Source organism: Urocitellus parryii, chromosome 8, assembly GCF_045843805.1.
Source record: "Urocitellus parryii isolate mUroPar1 chromosome 8, mUroPar1.hap1, whole genome shotgun sequence".
NCBI lineage: Eukaryota > Metazoa > Chordata > Mammalia > Rodentia > Sciuridae > Urocitellus > Urocitellus parryii.
In genome coordinates, this window is record NC_135538.1 from 56,809,065 (window position 1) to 56,833,466 (window position 24,402).

At 39.0% G+C, this 24,402-nt stretch overlaps 1 protein-coding gene and 1 pseudogene across 1 annotated transcript in view; both read left to right on the forward strand.

The window, feature by feature from the left end:
• Nucleotides 1-2,369: 2,369 nt before the first annotated feature.
• On the forward strand, nucleotides 2,370-16,613 carry LOC113183366 (ribosomal RNA processing protein 1 homolog B-like; annotated as a pseudogene).
• Nucleotides 16,614-19,936: 3,323 nt separating this feature from the next.
• Hace1 (HECT domain and ankyrin repeat containing E3 ubiquitin protein ligase 1) overlaps nucleotides 19,937-24,402 on the forward strand; it is an 84,176-nt gene continuing 79,710 nt past the window's right edge. The window contains exon 1 of the mRNA XM_026389640.2: nucleotides 19,937-20,259. Coding sequence (XP_026245425.1) covers nucleotides 20,184-20,259 — 76 coding nt within the window. The 5' untranslated portion in view covers nucleotides 19,937-20,183. The remainder of the gene's footprint in view (nucleotides 20,260-24,402) is intronic.

A 24,402-nucleotide genomic window follows, 5' to 3' on the forward strand; every position in this document is an offset into this window, starting at 1 on the left:
GTAGCGCACTCGCCTGGCATGCGTGCAGCCCGGGTTTGATCCTCAGCACCACATACCAACAAAGATGTTGTGTCCGCAGAGAACTAAAAAATAAATATTAAAAAAATTCTCTCTCTCTCTCTCCTCTCTCACTCTCTCTTAAAAAAAAAAGATAATATCAATTAATATGGCTAGATAGGAGGGAATAGTTAATATGTCCATGTATCTGGGGACATCAATGGGCTGAAGGCAGCAGTTTTCGAGACATAATAGAGGAAGGATAGGGATATTAAAAATTTGACAACAAATAAAAACTGGTGGCACTAAGAAAAAGTTGTATTGTGTTTTGGTTTGGATGTGAGGTGTCTCCCTAAAAGCTCATGTGTGAGAGAATGCAAGAAGGTTTAGAGGAGAAATGATTGGGTTGTGAGAGTCTTAACCCAATCAATGAATTAATCCCCTGATAGGGATTAACTGAGTGGTCTGAAGTGGTGGGTGTGGCTGGAGGGGGTGGGAATTGGGGGTGTGGCTTTGGGGTATATATTTGTATTAGGCAAGTGGATACCTCTCTCTCTGCTTTCTGATCACCATGTGAGCTGCTTCCCTCTACCACAGTCTTCCTCCATGATATTCTGCCTCACCCCTGGTCTGAGGAATGGATCCGGCCTTCTATGCACTAAGACCTCTGAAACCATGAGCCCTCAAATAAACTTTTCCTCTTATACAATTGTTCTGGTTGGGTCATTTAGTCACAGCAATGAAAAAGCTGATTAAAACATACTGGTAGAGGACTGATAGCTGGGGAGAAACTAGCAAAGAACTGAGAGCTTGAGACTTGTAAAATACACATTCCTGGGGACAGGTTCTAAACCACTAATCAGTAAATTAGAATATGAACAAATTTCCCCTTAACCTCATTCATGTTAATAAATATTGTTCCTGTACTTGCCAGGTACTGTGCATGGTTCTGAGGAAGTTACTGGTTTAACAAAAAAACACACCCCAGTGAAGCTTCCAAGATTAAAAAAAAAAAAAAAAAAAAGTTCTAGAGTGCTAGAGTGCTGGGGATGTAGATGAGTGGTAAAGTGCTTGCTTAGCACTTGTGAGGTTCTGAATTCAATTTCCAGCACTGCAGGAAAAAATGGTTCTAGGGATGGATACTTGTGGAGAGTGGTGACTTGGCCAGTGGTCTTTGACTGCCTCTGGGCTATGGCTGCTGGGAACTGCTCTGGGAACTTCCAGGACAAGAATGCCCAGTTGCAAGGCACAGAACTATCAGTCTTGACCCTGAGTACCTTGCAATCCTTTTGCAGCCCAGCTACTAGGGATAGAGAATTATGAGCATAGTAAGATAACTATAATTGCTTGCAAGCATATTGACGTTCAAGACTGACTGCTTTGAAGAAACTTTTTCACAGAAAGTCTTTTGATGATAAAACCTATATAATAAATATGCTGAGCTAGCTCAGGGTCATTGTTCCTCCATTAGAAGATGGTGTCCCATCTGGTCCCAGCTTTCTCTCTATAAGTGTTTTTCTTTCTTAATCCCCTGTTTCCCCTTGATGGTTTCTCAGGTTTGGCTGTGCAGGTCACAGCAGATAGTGGTGACAGTTGCACAATAACGATCTGGTAAACTTACATTATGTGAGTTTCACCACAATTTTTTTTTTTTTTTAAATAAAAGGACCTCTCTGATAAGGAGAAATTGGAACAGAAGGAAGTGAAGAAGTGAGCCATGTGGACATCTGAGAAGCTCAAGAAGAGATTGACAGGATAATGGTAGCTCCCCAAATCACTGGAACATAGTTAACCACAATTCAAAGATTCAGGGAAGCTGGGAACAGTGGCTCACACCTATAATTCCAGCAGCTCAGGAGGCTGAGGCAGGAGGATCCTGAGTTCAAACCAGCCTCAGCAACAGCAAGGTGCTAAGCAACTCAGTGAGACACTGTCTCTAAATAAAATATAAAATAGCGCTGGGATGTGGCTCAGTGGTTGAGTGCCCCTGAGTTCAATCCCCAGTACTTCTCTCCCTCCCCCTCAAAAAAAGATTCAGGGAAATAAAAATTATAAAAGTATTTACAAACTTTTTGATACCTTTGTTCAAATTAAATTCCAGAAGTGTGCTTTGAATTCTGCAAAGGCCATTCTTCTATGTTGGGAGATATCTGTTTCCCACCTAGGACCCTCAGGTCTCTTTGTCCTGGGAATAATAAGCATGTTTAATGTATGTTGGCTGCTTTTTTGTGGCTCATGAGCCAGGGTACTTACACTGAGTGTTGTATCTATGAAAGTGGGGGAGGTGGTGGAGAAGGAAGAGGATTTCACCATCAAATATTCAGTGGAACAGAATGCCAGAATTAACTAGCAGTGATGTGAATTAGGTTAATATGACAACAGTGCCAAGTCCTCATTACTGGAGACAGTCTCAGCACATGGCAATCACAGAAGAGCCTCAGAAGGAAACACATGCCTTCAAAGCAGGTAGGTCAATCTAAAAAGCCATGTTCAGTTCATTCTTTGCACCTTAGCCTTGCTTAGAGTCTGAACCCTATATGTATTCATGGATAAGCCAGAGATATGGGCAAATTTAAATGCAAAATTGGGGTTCTTCTGTTTTGGCTTATCTTTTCAGAATTTCCCTACAAACTTTGTAGAGCTGTTTTCCTGTTTGAGCTAATGAAACATCGATTTTTCTACTTTAACTGTAATTATCTAATGCCAACTGGGAGCTGAACCACTTCCTGCAAGAATAAGAAATTCACCTGTTGTCCCTTCTTTCAAATGTTGACTCCCATTTAGTTTTTGCCTGCTTTGTTCCTTTTCCAGTGCCTTCAGGTAGTTACTTTTAACATTTTTTTTCCAGAAGGTTTTTATTTTTGAGAGGATCTTGTTTCAATAGGAACAACATGGTCATGTCTCTTATCCAGCTTTGACTCCTCAGTTGATCACTGTAGTTACTCCCTTGCAAATACCTAAATTTCTTTTTTTTTTTAAATACAATAAGCATTTTTTTTTTGAGAGAGAGAGAGAGAGGAGAGAATTTTTAATATTTATTTTTCAGTTTTTTTGGCGGACACAACATCGTTGCTCTTATGTGGTGCTGAGGATCGAACCCAGGCCGCACGCATGCCAGACGAGCACACTACCGCTTGAGCCACATCCCCAGCCCAGCCACATCCCCAGCCCCTAAATTTCTTTGCTTCTTTTGCCTCTCATCATACTCACCTGGAAATCCCCAGGCTTAATGAAATACAACTTTCCATCTGGTCCAGAACTACATCCAAGAAGCCAAATTTGGCTATATAAAAATACAAATGCTAACTTAGTCTCATTTTAAATGAATGACAAAGCAGAACTGCTATACTTCCTTAGTTGATCCCATCTCTTATTTCCTTAAGTAACTATCTCATACTGCTTTGTCTTTCCACTAATTCCAGTGCTTCACTCTCAACATGCCACTTATTTAATGAGTATTCATATATCCCCACCAGTACATCTGCCAATTGTGTGCTTTTATACCAATAAATTTTGCCTTTTCTCCTATGACATTGGTATCTGTCCAACTTCCTAAAGTCTCCCTTGAGCACTGGGTCCCATCCTTACTTCCCTATTCACAAAGAGCCATTGTCCTCTCTTTCTCTCTTTTATTATTCACTCCCCCCATACCTTAATATTTCTATCCACATACAAACATGTTATAATATTGCCCAACTTAAACTAGAAATGAAACCTACCAGTTTTCTACATGATCCTCCAGTTAGTGCCCCATTTTCTGCATTCTCCTTTAAAATCAAATTAATTGCTGGGCTCAGTGGTTCAGACCTTTAATCCTCGCAACTCAGGAGGCTGAGGCAAAAGGCTTGCAAGTTTCAGGCCATCCTTGGCAACTTAGTAATACCCTATCTCAAAATAAAAAACAAAAAAGGGCTGCAGATATAGCTTAGTGGTAGAGCATCCTGGTTCAATCCCTAGTACCAGAGAGATAGAGAAAATTGTGAAAGAATTATTCAGACTACCATTACTTCTTCACCTTGTATTCTCTCTGTTGTTATTGTTGTTGTTGTTATTATTATTATTTACTGGGTATTTCACCCAGGGGCACTCAACTACTGAAATGTACTCCCAGCCTTTTTTTATGTTTTATTTTGACACAGTGTCTTACTAAGTTGCTTAGGGCCTTGTTAAGTTGCTGAGGCTGGCCTCAAACTTGTGATTCTCCTGCTTCAGCCTTCTGTGTTGCTGGGATTATAGGCGTGAACCACCATGCCCAGCATTTTCTGTCTTTAAAAAATTAGTAAGTAAAACATTTATATAAATTCAAATTTAGATGTTATAAGAGGGTACCCAGTATTCCTGTGTCCCAATAAACTAGTTTTTCAACTTGGAGGCAACAATGTTAGCAGTTAATCAAAATATGCAATATACATACAGTTATGTAGTCTTTTTTTTTTTTTTAAAGAGAGAGAGAGAGAATTTTTTAATATTTATTTTTTAGTTTTTGGTGGACACAACATCTTTATTTTTATGTGGTGCTGAGGATCGAACCCAGCGCCCCATGCATGCGATCGTGCTACCGCTTGAGCCACAACCCCAGCCCCAGTTACGTAGTCTTTTTTTCCCCCAAATGTTAACACAGTATGAATTTCCTTCTGTACCTTGATTTTTACCCCTACTTAACAATACATCCTGGAGATTATTCAATATCAATAGAGTCCTTTCTGTATAAAATATAAAGCATTTTTTCATTATTTTTATGATTCTTGGTGACATATGATATATCACAATTTCACCAGTTCTTTATCACCACTACAAACAATGATATAAAAATCACCTCTATATCTATTGTTTTGTATAAATTTAAATATAACTATAGGATAAAATTTATGTTGAATTGTTTGACCAGAAATATGTGCATTTGAATTTGGATAGATATCGTCAAATTGTCCTCCAAATGTGTTATATAATTAAAACTCAGCAGTCATATAGGAAAGTGGTTCCATTTTCCATTAAATCTATTCCAATCAGGTTTTATAGTCATAATTCCATCAAAACCACAAGCTTCTAGGATGTGAAACCTCCATGTTGCCAAACCCAACTTTTGATTTCAATTTTCTTACTCTAACAGGAGCATTAAAATACTTGACAAATTTTCTTCACATGGCTTGGGTCCACCAACTTTCCTGATTGCTCCTCCTTATACTGCTTTGCTAGATCCACCTCCACTTGCCTATCTGTAAATGTTGGATGTCTTATTACCTCAAATTTCTCTATCTCTTATCTTCCCTAAGTGATTCCTTCCAGTTGTATGGTTTTAATACAATCCACTGCTGACAACTCTTTTTTGTTTTTTTGTTTATTGTGTCATACTGGAGATTAAACTCAGTGACACTTTATCACTGAGCTACCTTCCCAGTCCTTTTTAGTTTTTATTTTTAGACAGGGCTTTGCTAAATTGCTGAGGCTAACCTTGAATTTGCAACCTTCCTGTGTCACATGACTGGCTCTTCTTACATATCTAATAAACATCTAAAAATTTAAGGGACTCTGTTTCCTTTGTACCCCAACCGCTCTTCTTCTGGTATCCTCCATGTCAATAACTGGCGGCTCCATCACCTGGTAACTCAGGACAAAAATCCTTAGAAGTCTTAAATTCTTAATGCCTCTTTTTTTTTTAAACCTTTTTTTTTTCTTCCTATCCTCAGTAAATTCTCAAAAGCCATAATTTCTCACCACCTTTACTAAAATAAATCTGGTCCAAGACACTGTCATCCCTCACTGGGCTCTTGGCTTGCATCCTTGTAGCCCCTAAGTTTGCTCTCTATTCAATAGCAAGGGTAGTATTTTTAAAAATGTACATTTTTTACATCAGTCCACCAGTTCAAATCATTTAGTGGCTCATCAAACTCTCCTAAGCTATCCTACCACTTCTGTTGACCCAATTTCCTAGCTCTTTCACCCGGCCGCATCTACTCTTATTATATTAGGCTTTGCACTATTCCTCAAACAGTCCAAGCTCTTTCCCACATTGTGAATTTTGAATTTGTGATTCCTCATTTTTTTGGTGTGTGTGTGGGGACATGGCACTTTTAAATAGCTAACATCATATTATTTATCCTTATTTCTGTGTTCTATGTTTTCTGTAATGGAATGTAAATCCACAAGGACAGGGTATTATCTGTCTTATTTAATGCTATATCTCCAGTACCTAGAACAGCACCTGGAACAGATTAGACACACAAAAAATATGAGTTCAACTGTACATATCATAATCTGTTTCTGCTATATCTTTTACCTCTCTTCCATCTCCACCAAAAGCTCTGACTTGTTATTTTCTTCTGGATAAAGGTAGTGTCTTATATTTATTGGTATCTTTTTCAGTACAAATTATAGTTCAGCATCTATGCCATGTGTTGAACATATGATGAAATAGGGATTTGTACAAATGAAGAGGTATTGGAAAGATGAAATCCCATTTCTTTTAATTTCATTGTCTGATGACATCTTCCAAAAATGTTTGAAGTTATAATCAATAAGGGGGCTGGGGGAGCTGGTTCAGTGGTACAGTGTGTGATTACCATGTACGAGGCCCCAGGTTCAATCCCCAGAACCAAAAATAAATAAATGAGTAAAGAAAAGCCATAGTGGTTGTTAACATAATTTTGCCTGCCAAGTAACCCTGGCATACGTTAAGATAGTCATCCAAGTGTTTTGTCCTCATCACTAACACCTGGATTGTTTTTCTTTCTTTTCTGTTTTCTTTTTCTTTCGTAGGGTCTCATGCATGCTAGGCAAGCACTCTACCACTGAGCTACGCCCTAGCCCATTTTCTTCTCTTTTAAACAACTCCTCTGATTTTCTTTTTTGAGGTGCTAGGGAAAGAACCCAGGGTCTTGCACATGCTAGGCAAGGGGTCTACCACTGAGTTATACCCAGCCACCAGACTGTATCCTAACTGATGCTTTGATATGTTAATAATTTTTGAGAAAACACAAGTACATTCTGGCTGGTCCATTTTGTCTGAGCATTTAAACTCTTTCCTCTTTCCTCATAGTGTGGGGACCTGCATTTCTTGCTGCTGCCTATGACACACTGTGGTCTATAAGTACCCAATTCTGTATTTGTCCATCTCTTTCTTCAGTCTCTTGGCACCTTCTGCCTTTATCTATTCTTGTACATGGGTGTCTTTTTTTTTCCCAGAAAATATTATCCCATTGAAAGTGATTTTATGTAAATTAGACCTGCACAATGTAGATGTGGAAAACCTGTACTCAGATGCATTTATGAAATGGATGTAGCATAGGATTATTCCACACTCCTGACTCAGGCTACTTAGAAACACAGCGTGTGCATATGAACAGCAAGAAATATGGTAATATGCATTCATCTGCAGGTCCACTGCATTGAAGTGCAGGAAGGGACAAAAATCAAACATGTATAACAAATTCGAATGCCTCAGACCTAGCTTTACGAGAAATGGATGACTCACATTTAAGTACTGTCTCCTCCATTAAAATCTGTCAAAAGGGTTTTGGTGTGGTTGTAGCTCTGTGGTGGAGCACTTGCCTAGCGTGAGATCCTGCATTTGATTTCCAGCACCCAAAACAAAAGTGTGCATAGAACTTTTGAATTAGCATTTGTCCTTCAAAAGGTCTTCTGTACTCCTGGACTACCACTGACTTTCAAGGCATCTTCAACTCTTACCCATGTAGTCCATCATCCATTTAGATTCTAGATTCTGCATCCTGATAATCCACATTGCTTATCCTCATCTTCATTACTTACTTCTACCTTAATATGCTGTATTTCCACTTACCTGTATGATTGCAGTAGCCTCTTAGCTCATCCAGCTGTACTATTCTTTTCCACTACACTCTTGATGATGCTACCCCTCACTGCTTTTCAAACAGGCTTCAAGCTCTTAAGCATGTCATTCACGGCTAAGTGAAATCTGGCTAAACATGTAAGCCTTAATTCTCCAATTACCCATAAGCCTCGGCTAAATCAGCTATTAATGCTCAACAAATATCAGCTGTTATTATTTGCTGTTAAGCAGATTGTCCTGCTCATTTCTATTCCCCATGTGTAAATATGACCTGCTTTAAGGCATGAAATCTCTCTGATTCTCCCCCCAACACACACACCCTGAAAGTGGTGCCTCTCTTTCACATCCCCAGGTTCATTAGTAAAACTTGAAGGATTTCTCTACAATTTACTGTATATTATTATCACAATTACATGTCTCTTAACTTTCTAGAAGTTGAACTCCTTGAGAGTATGAAAAATGTCATGCTCTTTATTGTATTTAACCCTCACATGAAAATATATGTGGTGAACTTGGGACTAAGTTACCCATGGAGAATTCACCAGCAGCTTTTATCTAACTGAAATTAAATCTTTAAAAAAGACAGCACTTCACTGAAATGGGGGTGGGGGGAGGAAGCCAAAGTACAAAAAAAAAATGGCTGCAAATACCCAAGTTCAATGATACCCAAGTTTTATATATGTGTATATTATTATTATATTATTATATATATAAAGGTGGACACAATACCTTTTATTGTTGATTGATTGATTTTTAAAAAAATATTTTTAGTTGTAGGTTGCTGCGACCCCTCGCCAGCAAAAGAAACAAGACACAGGATTCTTCCTTCAGCAGTTTATCCAGGCCTTTGTTTTGACATGTCTTTTAGCTTGTTTCTCCCTCTGCTTCCGTGTGCCCCAGCCTTAATAAAGCAGATAAAGCCCCAATGCACAACTGCCACGTGGACTTTTCTCATAGGGTGCCAAGTCACAGCGTGCCAACTCATTCTGATAAGGAGTTGTTTGTCACAGACTACAGCGGAAACCAGCGCCATCTTGTAATGGCGGCCACAGTACACAGAAACGGCTCACCATAGTAGGTGGACACAATATCTTTATTTGTTTGTTTTTATGTGATGCTGAGGATTGAACCCAATACCTCACACTTATGAGGGGAGTGCTCTACCACTGAGCCCCAGCCCCAGCCTCTGATTGATTGATTATATGTGGACTGAGAACTGAATCCAGTGCCTCACACATGCTATGCAAGTGTTCTACCACTGAGCACTGAGCTCTATCACCCCAACACTAGTTTTCTTGACACTATTATTTTTAGTAGGAAACAATTTTTCATGCTACTTTCTCAAGTGATCACTACAAGTTTCAGAAAAAAAATCATTTATAAGACGAATTTTTGATCTTATTTATTGTGAAAGTCACAGACTTCTATAAATTCTTTCATGGTTAAGATTTTAAGATTCTCATATAAGTCACATTTTGGATGTTTGTCTATTGATATCCTAATGCCTTACCAGGGAAGACCCAGTATTGCTTTTATATTAACAGATACCCTGAAATTTTGCAATAGATAAATGAAATTTTGAAACATTTATTGTAAGCATAGCCAAAAGCTTCTACTTTACACAATCAATTTATGTGACTTATGGAAATCCTATCATTTACATTTATCCTAAGAGCTAATATATTTTTAATCCTAACATATTATGAAAGTAGGTTTGCAAGAATCTATTCCTGAAAAAGTTCTGGTGACCTGACATTTCTTTCAGCTGCTGTTAGCATGTATGTCCCACTGTAGACTCACAGGGAAGAGAATTGATATGTATGGAGCTGATTCATAGTTAGATATTGATTTTTTTTCTCTAAGTTCTAGGGATCAAACCGAGGGCCTCATACATGTTAGATAAGTGGTGCTTTACCACTGAGCTACATCTCCAGTTCCTAAAGATTTTAACTTAAATGTCCTCAATATTTGTTGTGTTATCTCAGAACTCAAGAAAATAGAAGTGTTTTTTTTTTTAAAAATTTTTAGTGTGATTAGATTTTTCCAGGACTAATTCTCTCCCATATATTAAGTTAGATGTGACATCTGAAGAGGAAAACATCTTCTACCCTATCCTTTTATTATTTCATGTCAGTCTTAGAGAGGAAGCTTTTTGTCATTTATTCACTTTGTGTCATAAGAGAAGTTAAACTATCTTTCTATTGTAGGGGTCATGTTTTATACTTCTTGAGAGTAGCATAGAATAAATATCTTCAGTTTATTGGGTAATTTGTCTTTTGGTTGGTTGGAATTCTTCAAGTAAAAATGCTTTATGAGATATGTGATTTGTGAATATTTTCTTTTTAAGTTTATCTTTTTTTTTTTAAAGAGAGAGAGAGAGAGAGAGAGAGAGAGAGAGAGAGAGAGACAGAGAGAGAGAGAGAATTTTTTAATATTTATTTTTTAGTCTTTGGCGGACACAACATCTTTTTGTTTTTGTACGTGGTGCTGAGGATCGAACCCGGGCTGCACGCATGCCAGACGAACACGCTACGGCTTGAGCCACATCCCCAGCCCGTAAATATTTTCTATTATGGAGAAAATGCCTAGTCTTTTTCACAATTATATTGTCTGCTAAGAAATTTTTAAAAATTAATATCAAATTGTTGCCTTTATGCTTTTTTGCTTTCTGTTTCCTGTTCAAGAAATCTTTGCCGGGCTGGGTTGTTTGTGACTCAAGGGTACAGTGCTCGCCTAGCACATGCAAGGCCCTGCGTTTGATCCTCAGCACCACATAAAAATAAATAAAAAAGATATTGTGTCCAACTAAAAAATAAATATTTACAAAAGAAAAAAGAAGTCTTTGCCTTCTCCCAGATCATGAAAATAGTATCTTATATATTTTCTTCTAAAAGCTTATAATTTTTACTCTTATGTTTTATTTGTGATCTTTTTTTAATTAACTGGTGTACATGGAGGGGTGGTGGCAGGAGAAAAGGAGGCAGGGAAGGAGACCGAGACAGTGTTTGAGATCCTCAAGCTTTCTCAGAAGGATAAGGAAAGTCATTTCTCATTGGTCTAAATTGTGAACTATGAATGGTCAGCAGTGGCCTGGGATGAGATTAGGCCCCTGAGCTACATGCCCTCAGTGTCAGAGATAGAGTCAACACATGGGCTGTGCAGAAGTGTGAGTACCTGAGTCAAAGTAGAATTATAATTAGGGTTAAGAGGGGGAAAGAAGAGTGGTACCACAGAATTAAAAAGCCTTCAGCCATATCTCAACAAAATGAGATATGTGAGCTCTTACTTGGATTCTGATTCAAATGAGTAAATTATTAAAAATGTCTTAGACCTATGTCCACAGACCCAGCTACTGGGATATTGAGGCAAGAACATCAAAAGTTTGATTTTTAAAAATTTTTTTAAATTTTTATTTTCTAAAAATAAAAAGGGCTGGGGATGTAACTCAGTGGGAGAGTGACAAAGTATTCCTGGGTTCAACTTCCAGTACCACATACACACACACACACACAAAAAAATGTGTAAGGCAACTGAGAAAATTTGAATATTCTCTGGATATTTGATGTTATCAATTAACTTTAGCAAATATTTTATGTATAATAATTACATTATAATTATTTTGTGGAATCCTTATCTTTGGGAGATAAATAATCAGTATTTATAGGTGAAATGCTATGATATCTGAAATTTACATTACAAAAACTCGGTGTGAAAATGGTAGAATAAATGGGGATATTGACAAAACAAAATTGGTTGGGTGATGAGTTTTATTTTGCTGTTTACTTTTTTTATAAGAAAATTTTGTAATAAAAATATAAAAGTCATCCACCACTCAAAAAAAATGAAGATATATATTGCCACAAAAAATTGACTAGATGTTTTGGATACAACCATGATGCCCATTTTATGAATACTTTTCATACACAATGCATCTTTGATTTGGGTTGTTTAAAATAATTTTATCACTCCTGGGTGCAGTGGCACATGTCAGTGGCTCAGGAGGCTGAGGTAAGAGGATCACAAATTCAAAGCCAACCTCAGCAATTTAGCAAGGCCCTAAGCAACTGAGAGATACATGTCTCAAAATAATAATAAAAAAAAAATTTAAAGGGCTGGGGATGTAGCTTAGTGGTAAATCACTTCTGGGTTCAATCCCTGTATCCCCCCATCCAACCCAAAATCATTTTTTAACAGGTTTGACTAGGCAATGAATCTTTAAAGGTAAGAATTAGAAAGATCTGAGGGGGTATATAATGATAAGTCTTCCTCATATGGCTGGCCTTGACACACTCAGAGACCCCCAGGAACAACAGGACCCCCTTTGGACTAAGGGATAAAACCTCTCATAGGCAATAGGAGAACACAGCTAGCTCTCAGTCCTATGGGGCTAACTAATGGTCATATTAGAAAATGAGGAGTTAAAAAGTGAACTAGTTTTTGAGGCCATGGGATTGAAATAACAAGACAGAGGATGAAAGTCTGGGGAAGTCAACTCAGCCTTCTGAGATGATGATGATGATGATGGTGGTGGTGGTGGTGATGGTGGTGATGATGATGATTGATACCAGGGATTAAACCTAGGGGAATTTAACCACTGAACCATATCCCCAACACCCTTTAAAAATTTTTTTAAATTTTGAGACAGGGTCTCACTAAGTTGCTTACAATCTTGCTAAATTGCTGAAGCTGGCTTTGAATCTGTTTTCCTCCTGCCTCAGCCTCCTGAGCCTCTGGGATTACAGGTGTGTGCTATTGAGCCTGGCTAGCCTTCTGAGATTATATGGTCAGCAGAAATATCAGTTCTGAAAGTAATAATCTTAAAGACTTTGCTAGATGATAAGGGCATACCAGGTGGGTGAGGGACAAATGCATGCATAGAATTGTCATTAAGGTAACTCACAGTTAACTTTACCTATTAGCATGGCAAAACACACATCCCTAGGTACAGACTCAAGATGGTTATAAAACATGCAACACATGAAAAAGCATAATAAGGAAAAGCACAGGCATAACTGTAGTCCCACCTCTTCATGCAATGATATCAAGAGACCAATATCCTGGGGCTGGGGGTATAGCTCAGTTAGTAGAGTGCTTGCCTTCCATGCACAAGGCCCTGGGTTCAATCCCCAACACCACAAAACAAACAAACAACAACAAAAACACCAAGATCCTACCTACCCTGGGGATGGCATGAAAGATATTCTCCCTTTGTTCTTTGCTTGAGTCAACCTGGGTCTCTGTCCCTCATGTGATGTCTCCCTCTGGCTCAAGCAGAAGTCCTTAATAAAGCCATGCCCATGTTTAAAATTCTTTCCGGGACCATTGTTTGTTTCTGAACTCTGAGTTCAAGAACCCAAGGTCAGTAACAGTTCTTGTTACTTAGGTCAATACTATCCTTTTCTCATTTTTTTTTTTTTTTTTGGTACTGGGGATTGAACCCAGGGGTGCTTAACCACTGATTCACATCCCAAGCCCTTTTTATTTTTTATTTTGAGACAGGGTCTCACTAATTTAGCCTCGCTAAACTGTTGAGGTTAGCCTTGAACTTGTGATCCTCCTGCCTCAGCCTCTCAGGTCACTGAGATTGCAGGTATGTACCATCACACAAGGCTCATATGCATCATTTTTAATGGCTGAAAAATACTACATTATATAAATACCACAACTTAATGAGCAATTTTCTTTTTGGGTGTTGCTTTTTCCCCCTAGTTTTAATTAATTTATTTATGAAGCTTCCTGTGCTTTGGATCTTATATCATCATTACTCTTTCTCTGAAATAGTCACTTAGTTTCAAGTAGAGCATTGAAAACACTCTCAGTGATCTGATAATTTAATTTTTTTTTTTTTTTAGTGTCAATGGACCTTTATTTTATTTATGGATACATGGTGCTGAGAATAGAACCCAGTGTCTCACACATGCATGCTAGGCAAGCACTCTGCCACCAAGCCATAACCCTAGCCCTGATCTGATAATTTTTAAAAAGTCAAAACAAAAAACCTTCCCTCAACCCCACATCCCACTCTATTTACTTCCTTATTAATACTCTTCTTTCTGACACAGCCTGATTCAATACATCAATATTCTACAGGGATAAACTGCCTGCAGTATTCATTGGACTTTTCAGGAAACTAACCTCCTGTATATGAGAGATCAATCTGTAGGGGTGTCTTGGACAAATTAACCCTTCATTTCCAATTACACACTTTCCTTAGGCTGCAAATGCCATTCATACAGTTATATCTCCAGATATGTATCTCTAGCTCACAATAGTCATGCAGGTCCAATCATCTACCTGGTATCTCTATTTCAATACCTTGAAGGTATTTCATATTTTCCATGACATGATCTTCTCTGAATCTGATTCTATTCCAGTGTTTTCTGTTCCAGAGAATGGTACTATCATACATGCAATTTGATAAGCTAGACTTTCCCCCCTATTTCCCTTACCCAATCCATCATTAAATGTTATTTGTTTTATCACAAAAACAAAAACATTTCTCAATCTACCCAGTTCTCTCTTGTCTTCAGATTTACCTTGATAATTATATCCTCCTCTGCGCAGGCGCAGCCTACAGCGTGCTGCCGGGGATGCTTGGTCTGGTACTGGCTCTACTACCTTGCAGCCAGTGGATCTCCAGTTCTCTCAGCGCTGGTGTCCGCGAAGAGAGTGTCAGCGACCTATCAGGTGGTGAGGGAGCTGCGCCAGTACCTCACCTTGAAGGCGCAGATCGAGAAAAGAAGTTTCAGCCAAGGAGAACTCCTAAAAATATGGAAAGGACTCTTCTACTGTGGGTGTAGTATGAACCCCTTCTGCAGGAGGAGCTAGCGAAAACTATTTCCCAACTCATCCATTTTGTTAACAGCTCAGAGGCTCTTAGTTCTGATGTTTTCATGTTTTTCAGAACTTCCCTGTTCATAGCATTTGTGCACCTGTTCATTCAGACCTTTTGGCAAACCATGAATAGAGAATGGAAGAGAATAGACGTGCTGCGCCTGCACAAATATATGTTGATCCATCTGGTCTGGAGGCAGTTTTTTGAAGTTCTGAAATGGAATGGCTGGGAAGAAAGCTGAATCAAGATTTTTTTCTGTATGTTCTGACGAAGTAGATCCTGTGTCCTGAGAGTCATTCTCCTGGAGTGAGATTCCACTTCATTAATATTTACCTGGATGAACTTCCCAAAGTGGGAAGGAAAGAGCTTTTGGCTTAGAACCTCAAGTTTATTGATCCATTCTGCAAAATTGCTGCCAAGACCAAGGACCATACACTGATACAGACAATACCTTGGGGTGTTTTAGAAGTCATTGTAGATTAGTTTTCTTTTGTATCTGAAAAGACAATGGAGGAACAGAAAATGACAGTGTGTAGTGGTGACCTCTGAAGAAGAGACTTCTGAAAATGAGGCAGCAGCAATCAGCTGAAAGAAGACAACACTGGGAAAATACCACTCCCAGAGAGACAGAATCAATGAAGAAAGAGAAAGGACAGACCATGGAATCTTCAAGGACACAGGGTTACTACTCCAGTTTGACTAAAAGGCTGTTGCCAACCAACTCCTTGAAATAACCAACAAGAAAAGCATCCCTCCTTTCAACCAGAAGCATCTCTGCAAACTAATCAAAAAGTTCCAAATCCTCACTAAAGGTGACTTCTCAACTCAGTTTTCCTGAGGACATTTCTACTGATGAAGATGATCAAGCCCTCAGTCAAGGAAGGTGGTGGTGGTGGGGGGGGGCGGGACATAAGCTTTTGAAGAAAGCTGACTTGGAGAAAGAGACAGAAAACTGTCTTTCTGAGAAAGAGGACAGCGAAGGCAGCATTCAGAAGAAAAAAAGGAAAAAAAAAGAAGAAGAACCACCCCCAGCCTGAGACTTGGGGCACCAGGGAAGTGGCCACACCTTCAGCATAGAGCAGGGACAGGGACCTCCAACTTCTCAGAGGCAGGCCCTGCAGGTGCTTGCAACTTTGCCCAGAGCAAGAGTAAAGTCCAGCTCAGGGGAGGAGAGTAGCTCAGAGCATCTCCTCCTGTTGTCCCCACACACAACAGGAGGAAGAGGCTAAGAAGAAAGAGGCTGAAGGCACAGGGAGAGATCTGGGATCCATAGAGTTTCCTCTGGAAGACAAGTCTCAGAGTGACTCTGGTAGGAGTCATCTTCAGAGATCAGCTGCCAGAGGTTCCCCAACAGATGAGCTCAAGTCCTGAAAAGAAAGCATAAGCTTCGAGCTGTCCTGGTCAACAGCAGTGACTAGACCACACTGGCCTGTCCTTCCTTGAGCCTCGAAAAGGGAGAGTATGGCCGGGTCACCCTACCCCAGTGCAGGAGGACACTGAAAAAGAAGTCAGAGCCCAGCAGCCCTGACCTCCACAATCTGTACAATTAGAAAACAACAGTTTTTAAAAAGAAAGAGAAGATGAAAGAAATATTGACCTAGATTGAACACAGTGGAATACTGGGATCCAAAGTCACGTTGATCCAAGATCTAGGAAGCATCAGGACTGTGGCCAATGAGAACAGAGAAGGACTTTGTGAAGTTTGACTCTTATTTCTTACCAAACCCCTGTTCTTCAAAAAAGTCAAAAGCAGTGCTGCCCACTGTCCTGCATAGCTAGCTGTCCAGATAAACAAAACACCTCTAGTCTAAGACAGTCACCTTTGGATTGCACAGAATTACAACTGCAGAATTCAAGAAGACAGACAAGAATATGGTAAGCCCCACTGGCCTTGCCCAAGTGGCCTTTAACCCTGAGAAAAGGCCCCTCCACAGAGTGCCAAAGACCTCTACCAGCTCTCTGACCAGCACTTGAGATATTGGGATTATAGGCATGTACCACCTTGCCAGCACCTTTGTATTTTTGTAAATCTAACATTTATAATTTAAAAGAATCTGTATTTCCTCTTTGTTAGGTGAAGTGAATGTTCATATATGCCCTTTAATGAGGCCTGTCATTAAATATTTTGAATGTTTTATATTCATACCTATCTTTTTTCTTTCTCTGTTAGTTCTATCAGTTTCATAGTGAAGGGTGTTAAAAATTTATGGCTGTGGTGGTAAATTTATTCTTGTAGTTCTGCCAAGTGTAGTTTTATTTTTAGTCTATGTTTTTAGGTATAGGCTGAGGACAATGATAAACTGCCTTTTGACTCTCCTGCACTCTAAAAACTATTTTATTTTTGCTTTAATTTTGTTCATTTTAATATTGTTTATGATGGTTAATTTTATGTATCAAGTTGGATGATATTTTTGGATGAAGTTAACATTTAAATTTGTGAACTGTGGGTGAAGCAGATTGTCCTCCATAGTGTGGGTGGGCTTTGACTTATCAACTGAAGGTCTGAATAGAACTAAAAGACTAGCTTCTTAGAGCAAGAAGGAATTCTCCAGCTAACTGCCTTTAACTTCATCTGCAGCATTGGCTGTCCCTGGTTAGCAGTTTTTGGGTTGGAATTATACCATTGAGTCTCCTGGGTCTCAAACATGCTGGCCTACACACCATAGGGTTTGCCAGCTTTAGTAATCATGGGTCAGTTCCTTATAATAAATCTCTTAAATACACACACACACACACACACACACACACACACATTGGTTCTGTTTCTCTGGAGAACCTTGACCCCAGTGCAGGAGGACACTGAAAAAGAAGGCAGAGCCCAGCAGCCCTGACCTCTATAATCTGTACAATTAGAAAACAACAGTTTTAAAAAAGAAAGAGAAGATGAAAGAAAATGTTGACCTAGATTGAACACAGTGGAATACTGGGATCCAAAGTCAGGCAGATCCAAACACCTCTTGTTTTGGTTAATATTTATCAGATATATGTTATCTCCAATTCCTCTTTGAAATTTGAGGAAAAAGGTAGTCTCTTAGAGCAAATAGATGCTTTGTTTCATCTTTTCATATGTAAAAAATCAAATCAAATCAAGTTAGAAAAAAACTTAAAAATTTTTTTTTCTTTTTTTTTTTTTAAAGAAAGAGTGGGGGGGAGAGAGAGAGAGAGAGGGAATTTTTTAATATTTTATTTTTTAGTTCTCGGCGGACACAACATCTTTGTTTGTATGTGGTGCTGAGGATCGAACCCAGGCAGCACGCATGCCAGGCGAGCGCGCTACCCCTTGAGCCACATCCCCAGCCCTTAAAAATTTATTGGCATTCAAAGAGTACAGATTGTGATCCAGGAGATTTTGAACTGTAGTAAGACACCTTATTGCAGTTACAGCACAGTTTATAAAGCATTAAAGGAGGGCTGGGGAGATAGCTCAGTTGATAGAGTGCTTGCTTTGTATGCATAAGTCTCTGGGTTTGATCTCTAGCACCACAAAAAAAAAAAAATTAAAGGAGGAAGAACTTTGATTTCTTTTGTGATTGACTGGTATTATTAACATTTTTTTTCTTTAACATCAAACAGCTATTTAAGCTGATTTCTCTATAGCTGATTAGTTTAATTTCACTGAATCATGCTGACAGGGACATAAAGTTTATGTTTTGTTTATGGTTAGAGATAACATTTTGGGAAATTGGAATGACTTAAGTTTTGGTTACATGGTTATAGACAGTTGAACTTAGGTATACCTAAAGTGTGGCTTCCACCTTTATTTTTCTTTCACACATATGACCTTCCCCCCACATCTCGCACTGGGCAGTGGAAATGTGGTTCCCCTCGGTGGAATGGGCTGGCTGTGGAATAAAAGCTAAGAAAAATAGAATGGTGAAAAAAAAAACAACACAGGATACAATACAGAAATAATTTCAAAAACCAGGGGTAGGACGTTTAAGCCAATCATACAGAGGAAGCTTCTATACTAAAAAGCAAAATGGAGCCAGGGCTTGTTTTATTTATATAGGGAACATCAAAGACCTTCCAAAGAATGTTATTCACCATAAAAGACACAAGGTGGGCTGTCCAGTTCCCAACAGGTTACGCCCAACTCTAGAGCTACTGCAAAGACTGGGCATGGTCCACGCTGGCTCACAGCATTTGAAATACCTTCGAAGGATTGACTTCTCCCATCTTGTTGCCAGACTGGTTTAGTCTTATCTGAACCAACAGGTTAGGTGAAGGTGATGGCAGTTATAGGCTAGAACTGATTTAGGATGGCTTTGACAGGGAACACCCAAACAGTACTAACCACAATCTGCCACTTCATATCTTGTATGGGCAGATGAGACTCTCTTTTTTATACTTACTGCCCATCCATTGCAGGGATACCTTTGCCTTTTTGAGGGAGAAGTTGAGAAAGTCAAACCCTTTCCTTCTCCCCTACTCAAGCATCACCTTAGCACTGGTAACAAACTTAAGAATTTCTTCCTTAACTTTTCATCATCAGTTGTGTTAACCAGGCTCCTAATGGGAGCCTGATGGGATTAATTCTTTCAAGTTTCAGGTGCTCAAATTTCCGTTGTAACCTGGCTTTGTGTTTAACTGCTATGCACAGATGACAAATACGATTTTTTCCCACTGATTTGCTTTCTATTAATTTCTTCCACACTTGTTGGTGTCAAAGTTTTTTGAAGTCTTTTGCATTTACCATTAGGATGTCATCACATTGAGACTGCATTGTACCAAAATTTTCTTTCAAGCTGTTTTTATTTCAATCATTCCCCAAGTTTCAACTTGGTGCTAGGTGTTGTGGTAACTACAAGGATCTAGCAAGGCTGTCCCTTCCCCCAGGAAGTCACTCAGTATGAGACACAAAGTATTAAGCTATTGTTACTTTCTTACAGAGAAGGAAAACGCGCATTTTGCTTTCACATTTGTTTAACTTATTACTCCTCAAATTTGACAAATAATATTTAAAGAGTTCACTTATCTGGAAAAAAAATGTCTCAATACCAGAATGGATATTGGTGATGATTTAAGAATAATTGTGAAATCCCCAATTGTGTTTTATACTCATTAAGTTTTAGGGGAGTGATAGAATTGAAGTTAACTGCTCCTGTACAACTCCGGGATTCGGGGGTACCAACAGCACTGATGGCCTCACTCACTGCCCTGGCCCAGTGGCAGAGGGGCTGGGCGGAGCTGGGCGGGGCGCACAGCCTCTGGCGTGGCTCCGCCCCAGGAGCGAGTCCTGCCAGCCCGGAACTACAGTTCCCAGAAGGCCGTGCGAGTCCAGAAGAAGAGCCCCGGCCGCGGTGGCGCGCCGGCCGCTGTAGGAATCGCGAGCTGAGGTGGCTGAGGGTGGTCCCCCGCGCTGGTGGTCTGTATAGAAGCAGAGGGTCCTGGAATCAGGACGCAGCTCCGAGCCTCTGTCGCAGTCACGGGTGCTGGCCGGGAGGATTCCACTTCTCTGCCTACTGGCCGGGCCTGGGGCGGGATGTAGGGCGCTGGCGCGAAGGCCGCCGGCGCAGCGCGGCGATCTCGTAGGACGCGCCGAGGATGGAGAGAGCGATGGAACAGCTTAACCGCCTGACGCGCTCGCTGCGCCGTGCTCGCACCGTGGAGTTGCCTGAGGGTGAGCGGGGCTAGGGACCAGAGAGGTCTGGGCTCGGGCCGTGTCAAGGTGTAGTAAAAAAAACTAACCTAAAGCCCACTTTACTTTCTTGAGCTGGTAGGGCCCGGGCAGGGACCCCCAGCACCCCCCTGGCGGGTTGCTCCTGCCCCGGCAGGTGGGAGTTTGTGGGAGAGGCCGTGTCTGTTAGGGATCTGCTGCCGGAACAATCCGAACAGGGGTCTTTCCTGACTGTCGATTTTGGGGGACTGAGCAGGAATACCAGCCGATGGTGGAGACCCGTATTCAGAGAACGCTAGTTACGAGCCATTTTACAGTATTGCTTGCGGGGATAGGGAGATGCTCCAAAGATCCTATTTACTTTATGCTGCTGGAGGGCGGGGACGGGGGCAAGCAATTTTATTCTTAATAATTTAAGATGTTGGGCACTACTGTGTTTTGACAACAGACAAAAGATCATCAGTCATCACTTAGGTATTCTCAAAGTTGGTGTGTATACACAAATACATTTTTCTTTAACAGGCATGCCTCCCTTCATGCTTCATTTATTCAGTGGGCTAGGTGGAAACTGAGGTGCGTCAAAAAAGAGGAAGAAGACACAGTCCCTGTATTTCAGGACTCTTATTAGTTCAGGATAGGTAAAACTCTAATAATAAAAGAGAAAAATACTTCCGTTTTGTTTTGTTTGTAGCCTCAGGAATCCAGATGTTTTAGTGCCTGGAAGGAGGTGGCAGTGATGCCTCTAAGAGAATGGCTTTTTATGCCCAAGTGAGCAAGTGAGAGAAGGGTTAGGAGGGAGTTAGGGCTGGTGAATACCCGCCCACTTCATTGTAGTTTATGTTGTTATTTCATTTTTTAAAATAACTTTCTTTGAATTGGTGCTGGGAAAGTTATAGGTTATTGGAAGGAGGACTTGGGAATCTTTTTTTTTTAATATTTATTCTTAAGCTTTAGATGGACACAATATCTTTATTTTACATTTATGTGGTGCTGAGGATCGAACCCAGTGCCTCCTGCATGATAGGCGAGCACTCTACAACTGAGCCGCAACCCCAGCCTGGGAATCTTTTTAAAAAATATTTATTTATTTTTGTTTATAGATGGACACGATGTCTTTATTTTACTTTAGGTGGTACTGATGATCTAACCCAATGCCTCAGGCATGGAGTGTTCTACCTCTGAGCCAGAACCTCCTCCTCACCCCTTGGGAAATCTTGAAAGAGTTGTGGGATTGGGGACTTTGGGATAATTTTCTTTCAAAAAATTTCCTGAGTTTCTACTTAAGATTCAGAGTAAGGAAGATTTATGGCAGACATTTTGGTATTTTGTTAGTATGAAGTAGTTAAGTCCTGGATTTTAGTAACTAGATTTCCAGCTTCAACTTTTTCTCTCTATTCTAACTTCCATCTTTGAATCTGTTCTTTAAGTGCTGCTCTCACTTATTTTCCAAGTCAGATTATTGGTATAAGTTGAGAAGACTTTGTGTGTAGTTTCATTGACATTGGAATTTGTATTGCCCAGTGTGCATCCAATATTTTTTACATAAATATAATTTGAAAGACTTTGATAGTATTTCTACCACTATATCAATAATAAATATCAATAATAAATAATGTTAGCATTTCTTTATTTCCTTCCATTGTTAGTTCCTTTTCTTTACCCGTCAAAATAAAATCGTACTGCATATAGTCTTATTGTGCATTTAGAAAACGTCTCAAACTTTTTTTTTTGGAGTGGTGCTGAGTGAGCATCAAACTCAGGTATGCCAGAAAAGTGCTCTACCACTGGGCTACACCTCCAGCCCCTCATAAACATTTTTTAATATTCTTATATGCTTAATGACTTTGCAGGATTTCATAAGATGCATGATTTTTGTTTTTATAACTGATTTTATGGGAGCAACTTTATACTTAAGACTTACTCTGCCTGTTTCCCCATGGTTAATTCTTAGAAAAAGAATAATAAGATTTAATTATATCAACATTTAAGCATTAGTTCTCAACTTACACCTGGAAATTACCCTTAGTAGTCTGAGTGGTTAGAAACTAAGAGTATTACAATTAAAAGTAATACTTTTTCCTATGTTGCTAGGAAAAACTGGTATCTTGTTTATCTGTTTTTTTTCTTTGATTTATGATGAATTTATTCATTTTGTTTCTTAAATTTATCTTTGATCCTAACTTCTGATTAATTTTTGAATTTTCTGAGTGTATAGTACATTCTACAAATTCACATTAACATGTTTGTATTGTGAGGAATGAACAGAAGTGCTAATAGTGTACATTTAAGAAATAATGAGATTTTTTTTTGCCTTGTTAAAACTCAGCAGTCAGTAAGCATCTAATTAGACTAAATTCTTAACAACTGTAAAGTTTTAAGCTGTCTTTTACTCTACAGTCAACTTTGTTGCATGATTTACTGACTTGGATGCTGGGGGTAGGGGGCACAGTTTTTTCCTTGAGGTGGTGAAAACCTGAGTATGACCACCAAGAAATGGAGTCTAGGTTGTTGAGTCATCCTAGGCAGGGCTAATACAGGAATAGCCTTGTGAGAGAAAAACAGGCGAAGGCAAAGAAATTATTTCAGGGATGTGGATTATCAAGGAACTTTAGAAGATTTGTGTATATTGTTTGCATATGTAGAGAAAATAGTTTAAATTATTGCATTTACAGTGAATGTAGTTTGTTTAATAAGAATTTGAGTACATTTTAGCATACATATTTGAATGATCATTAGGATAATTATCAGCTTTAAAACAAATTATTCCCATTAATGGTTTGAAAAGAAATTATTTATAATAAATTGAGCTCCTTTTTATTTAAGATTTTCCTTTTAATAGTTGAGTAAATCAAAACTATTAATAAAAATGGCCAACATATCTATAAAGCAAGAGGTTAAATTTTTCTTATCACTTTGAAAACTTACCTAGGTTTCCGGGTATTTACTTAGGTGTGGAAAAGGAAGCATCTGGCAACAAATTTTATACTGTTCTTTCTTAGTCTAATATTTTTTAGTCTCCTTTTAGGAATATAGTTGTGGATATATTCTTTATTCTTACCTATCCTTGTAGTGACCTATGTATTTACAAGGTTAAATGTGACTTAAAATATAAGAGCCACATCTAAATTTAAAATTTTTAAATTTTATTTATTTTTGGTATCAGGAATTGAATGAATGCAGGGGCACTTAATCGCTGAGCCATGTCCTTGAGATGGGGTCTCACTAAGTTGCTTAGGGTCTTGCTAAGTTGCTGAGACTGGCCTGGAGCCTTGGATTCTACTGTCTCAGCCTCCTGAACTGCTGGGATTACAGGCATGTACCACCATGCCTGACTTCTAAATTTTATCTAAATAAAAACCTTACTTACAGATAAAACCAATGTAAATCTTATGATGCTCACTTACAATTATGTACTATTTTGATTTGTATTTAAATTTACTATTACCTGTTTATCACTTTTTTTAAATTATGGAAATTGTCATTGTTTAGAGACTCAGATTTTTTTAAATTGGGGTGTGTATTATTGAGAGAAAGAATGTTGTTATACCAAATGAGGCTTTGTGTAATCTTTTCAGCTTCTGGTAGTGACTCATTGGTAATTATTGAGAACATTTTATTGGATTGCAGTTAGCATTTTAAAGAAAGAAATAGAAGAAGATAAAACAAATTAGAGTGTATCATATCATGGAATTTTTGGTTACTGTATATAGCATATTCTGGGTACACTATAAGGCATATAATATTATCAGAGTATAGAATCCGTGGTTTGTTGCCATTACACAGCTTGTTACTTTGTGTTTCAGTTTTCTCATTTGTAAAATGAGGATAATGGTACTTCATAAAGTGATTGTGAAGAAAAAAGAGATCATATATATAAAGTTTTTAAAACAGTGCCTTTGGATCCCTAGCCTAGTGAAAACAAAAGTGCCTTTAAGATAATGGTTTTCAAGCTGGTTATGGTGGTGCATACCTGTAATCCCAGCAGCTTGGGAAGTTGAGGCAGGAGAATTTCGAGTTCAAGGCCAGCCTCAGCAAAAGCAAGACACTGAGAACTCTAGTGAGACCCTATCTTTAAATAAAATACAAAACAGGTCTGGGGATGTAGCTCAGTGGTTTAGTGCCCCCAAGTTCAATCCCTGGTAGCCC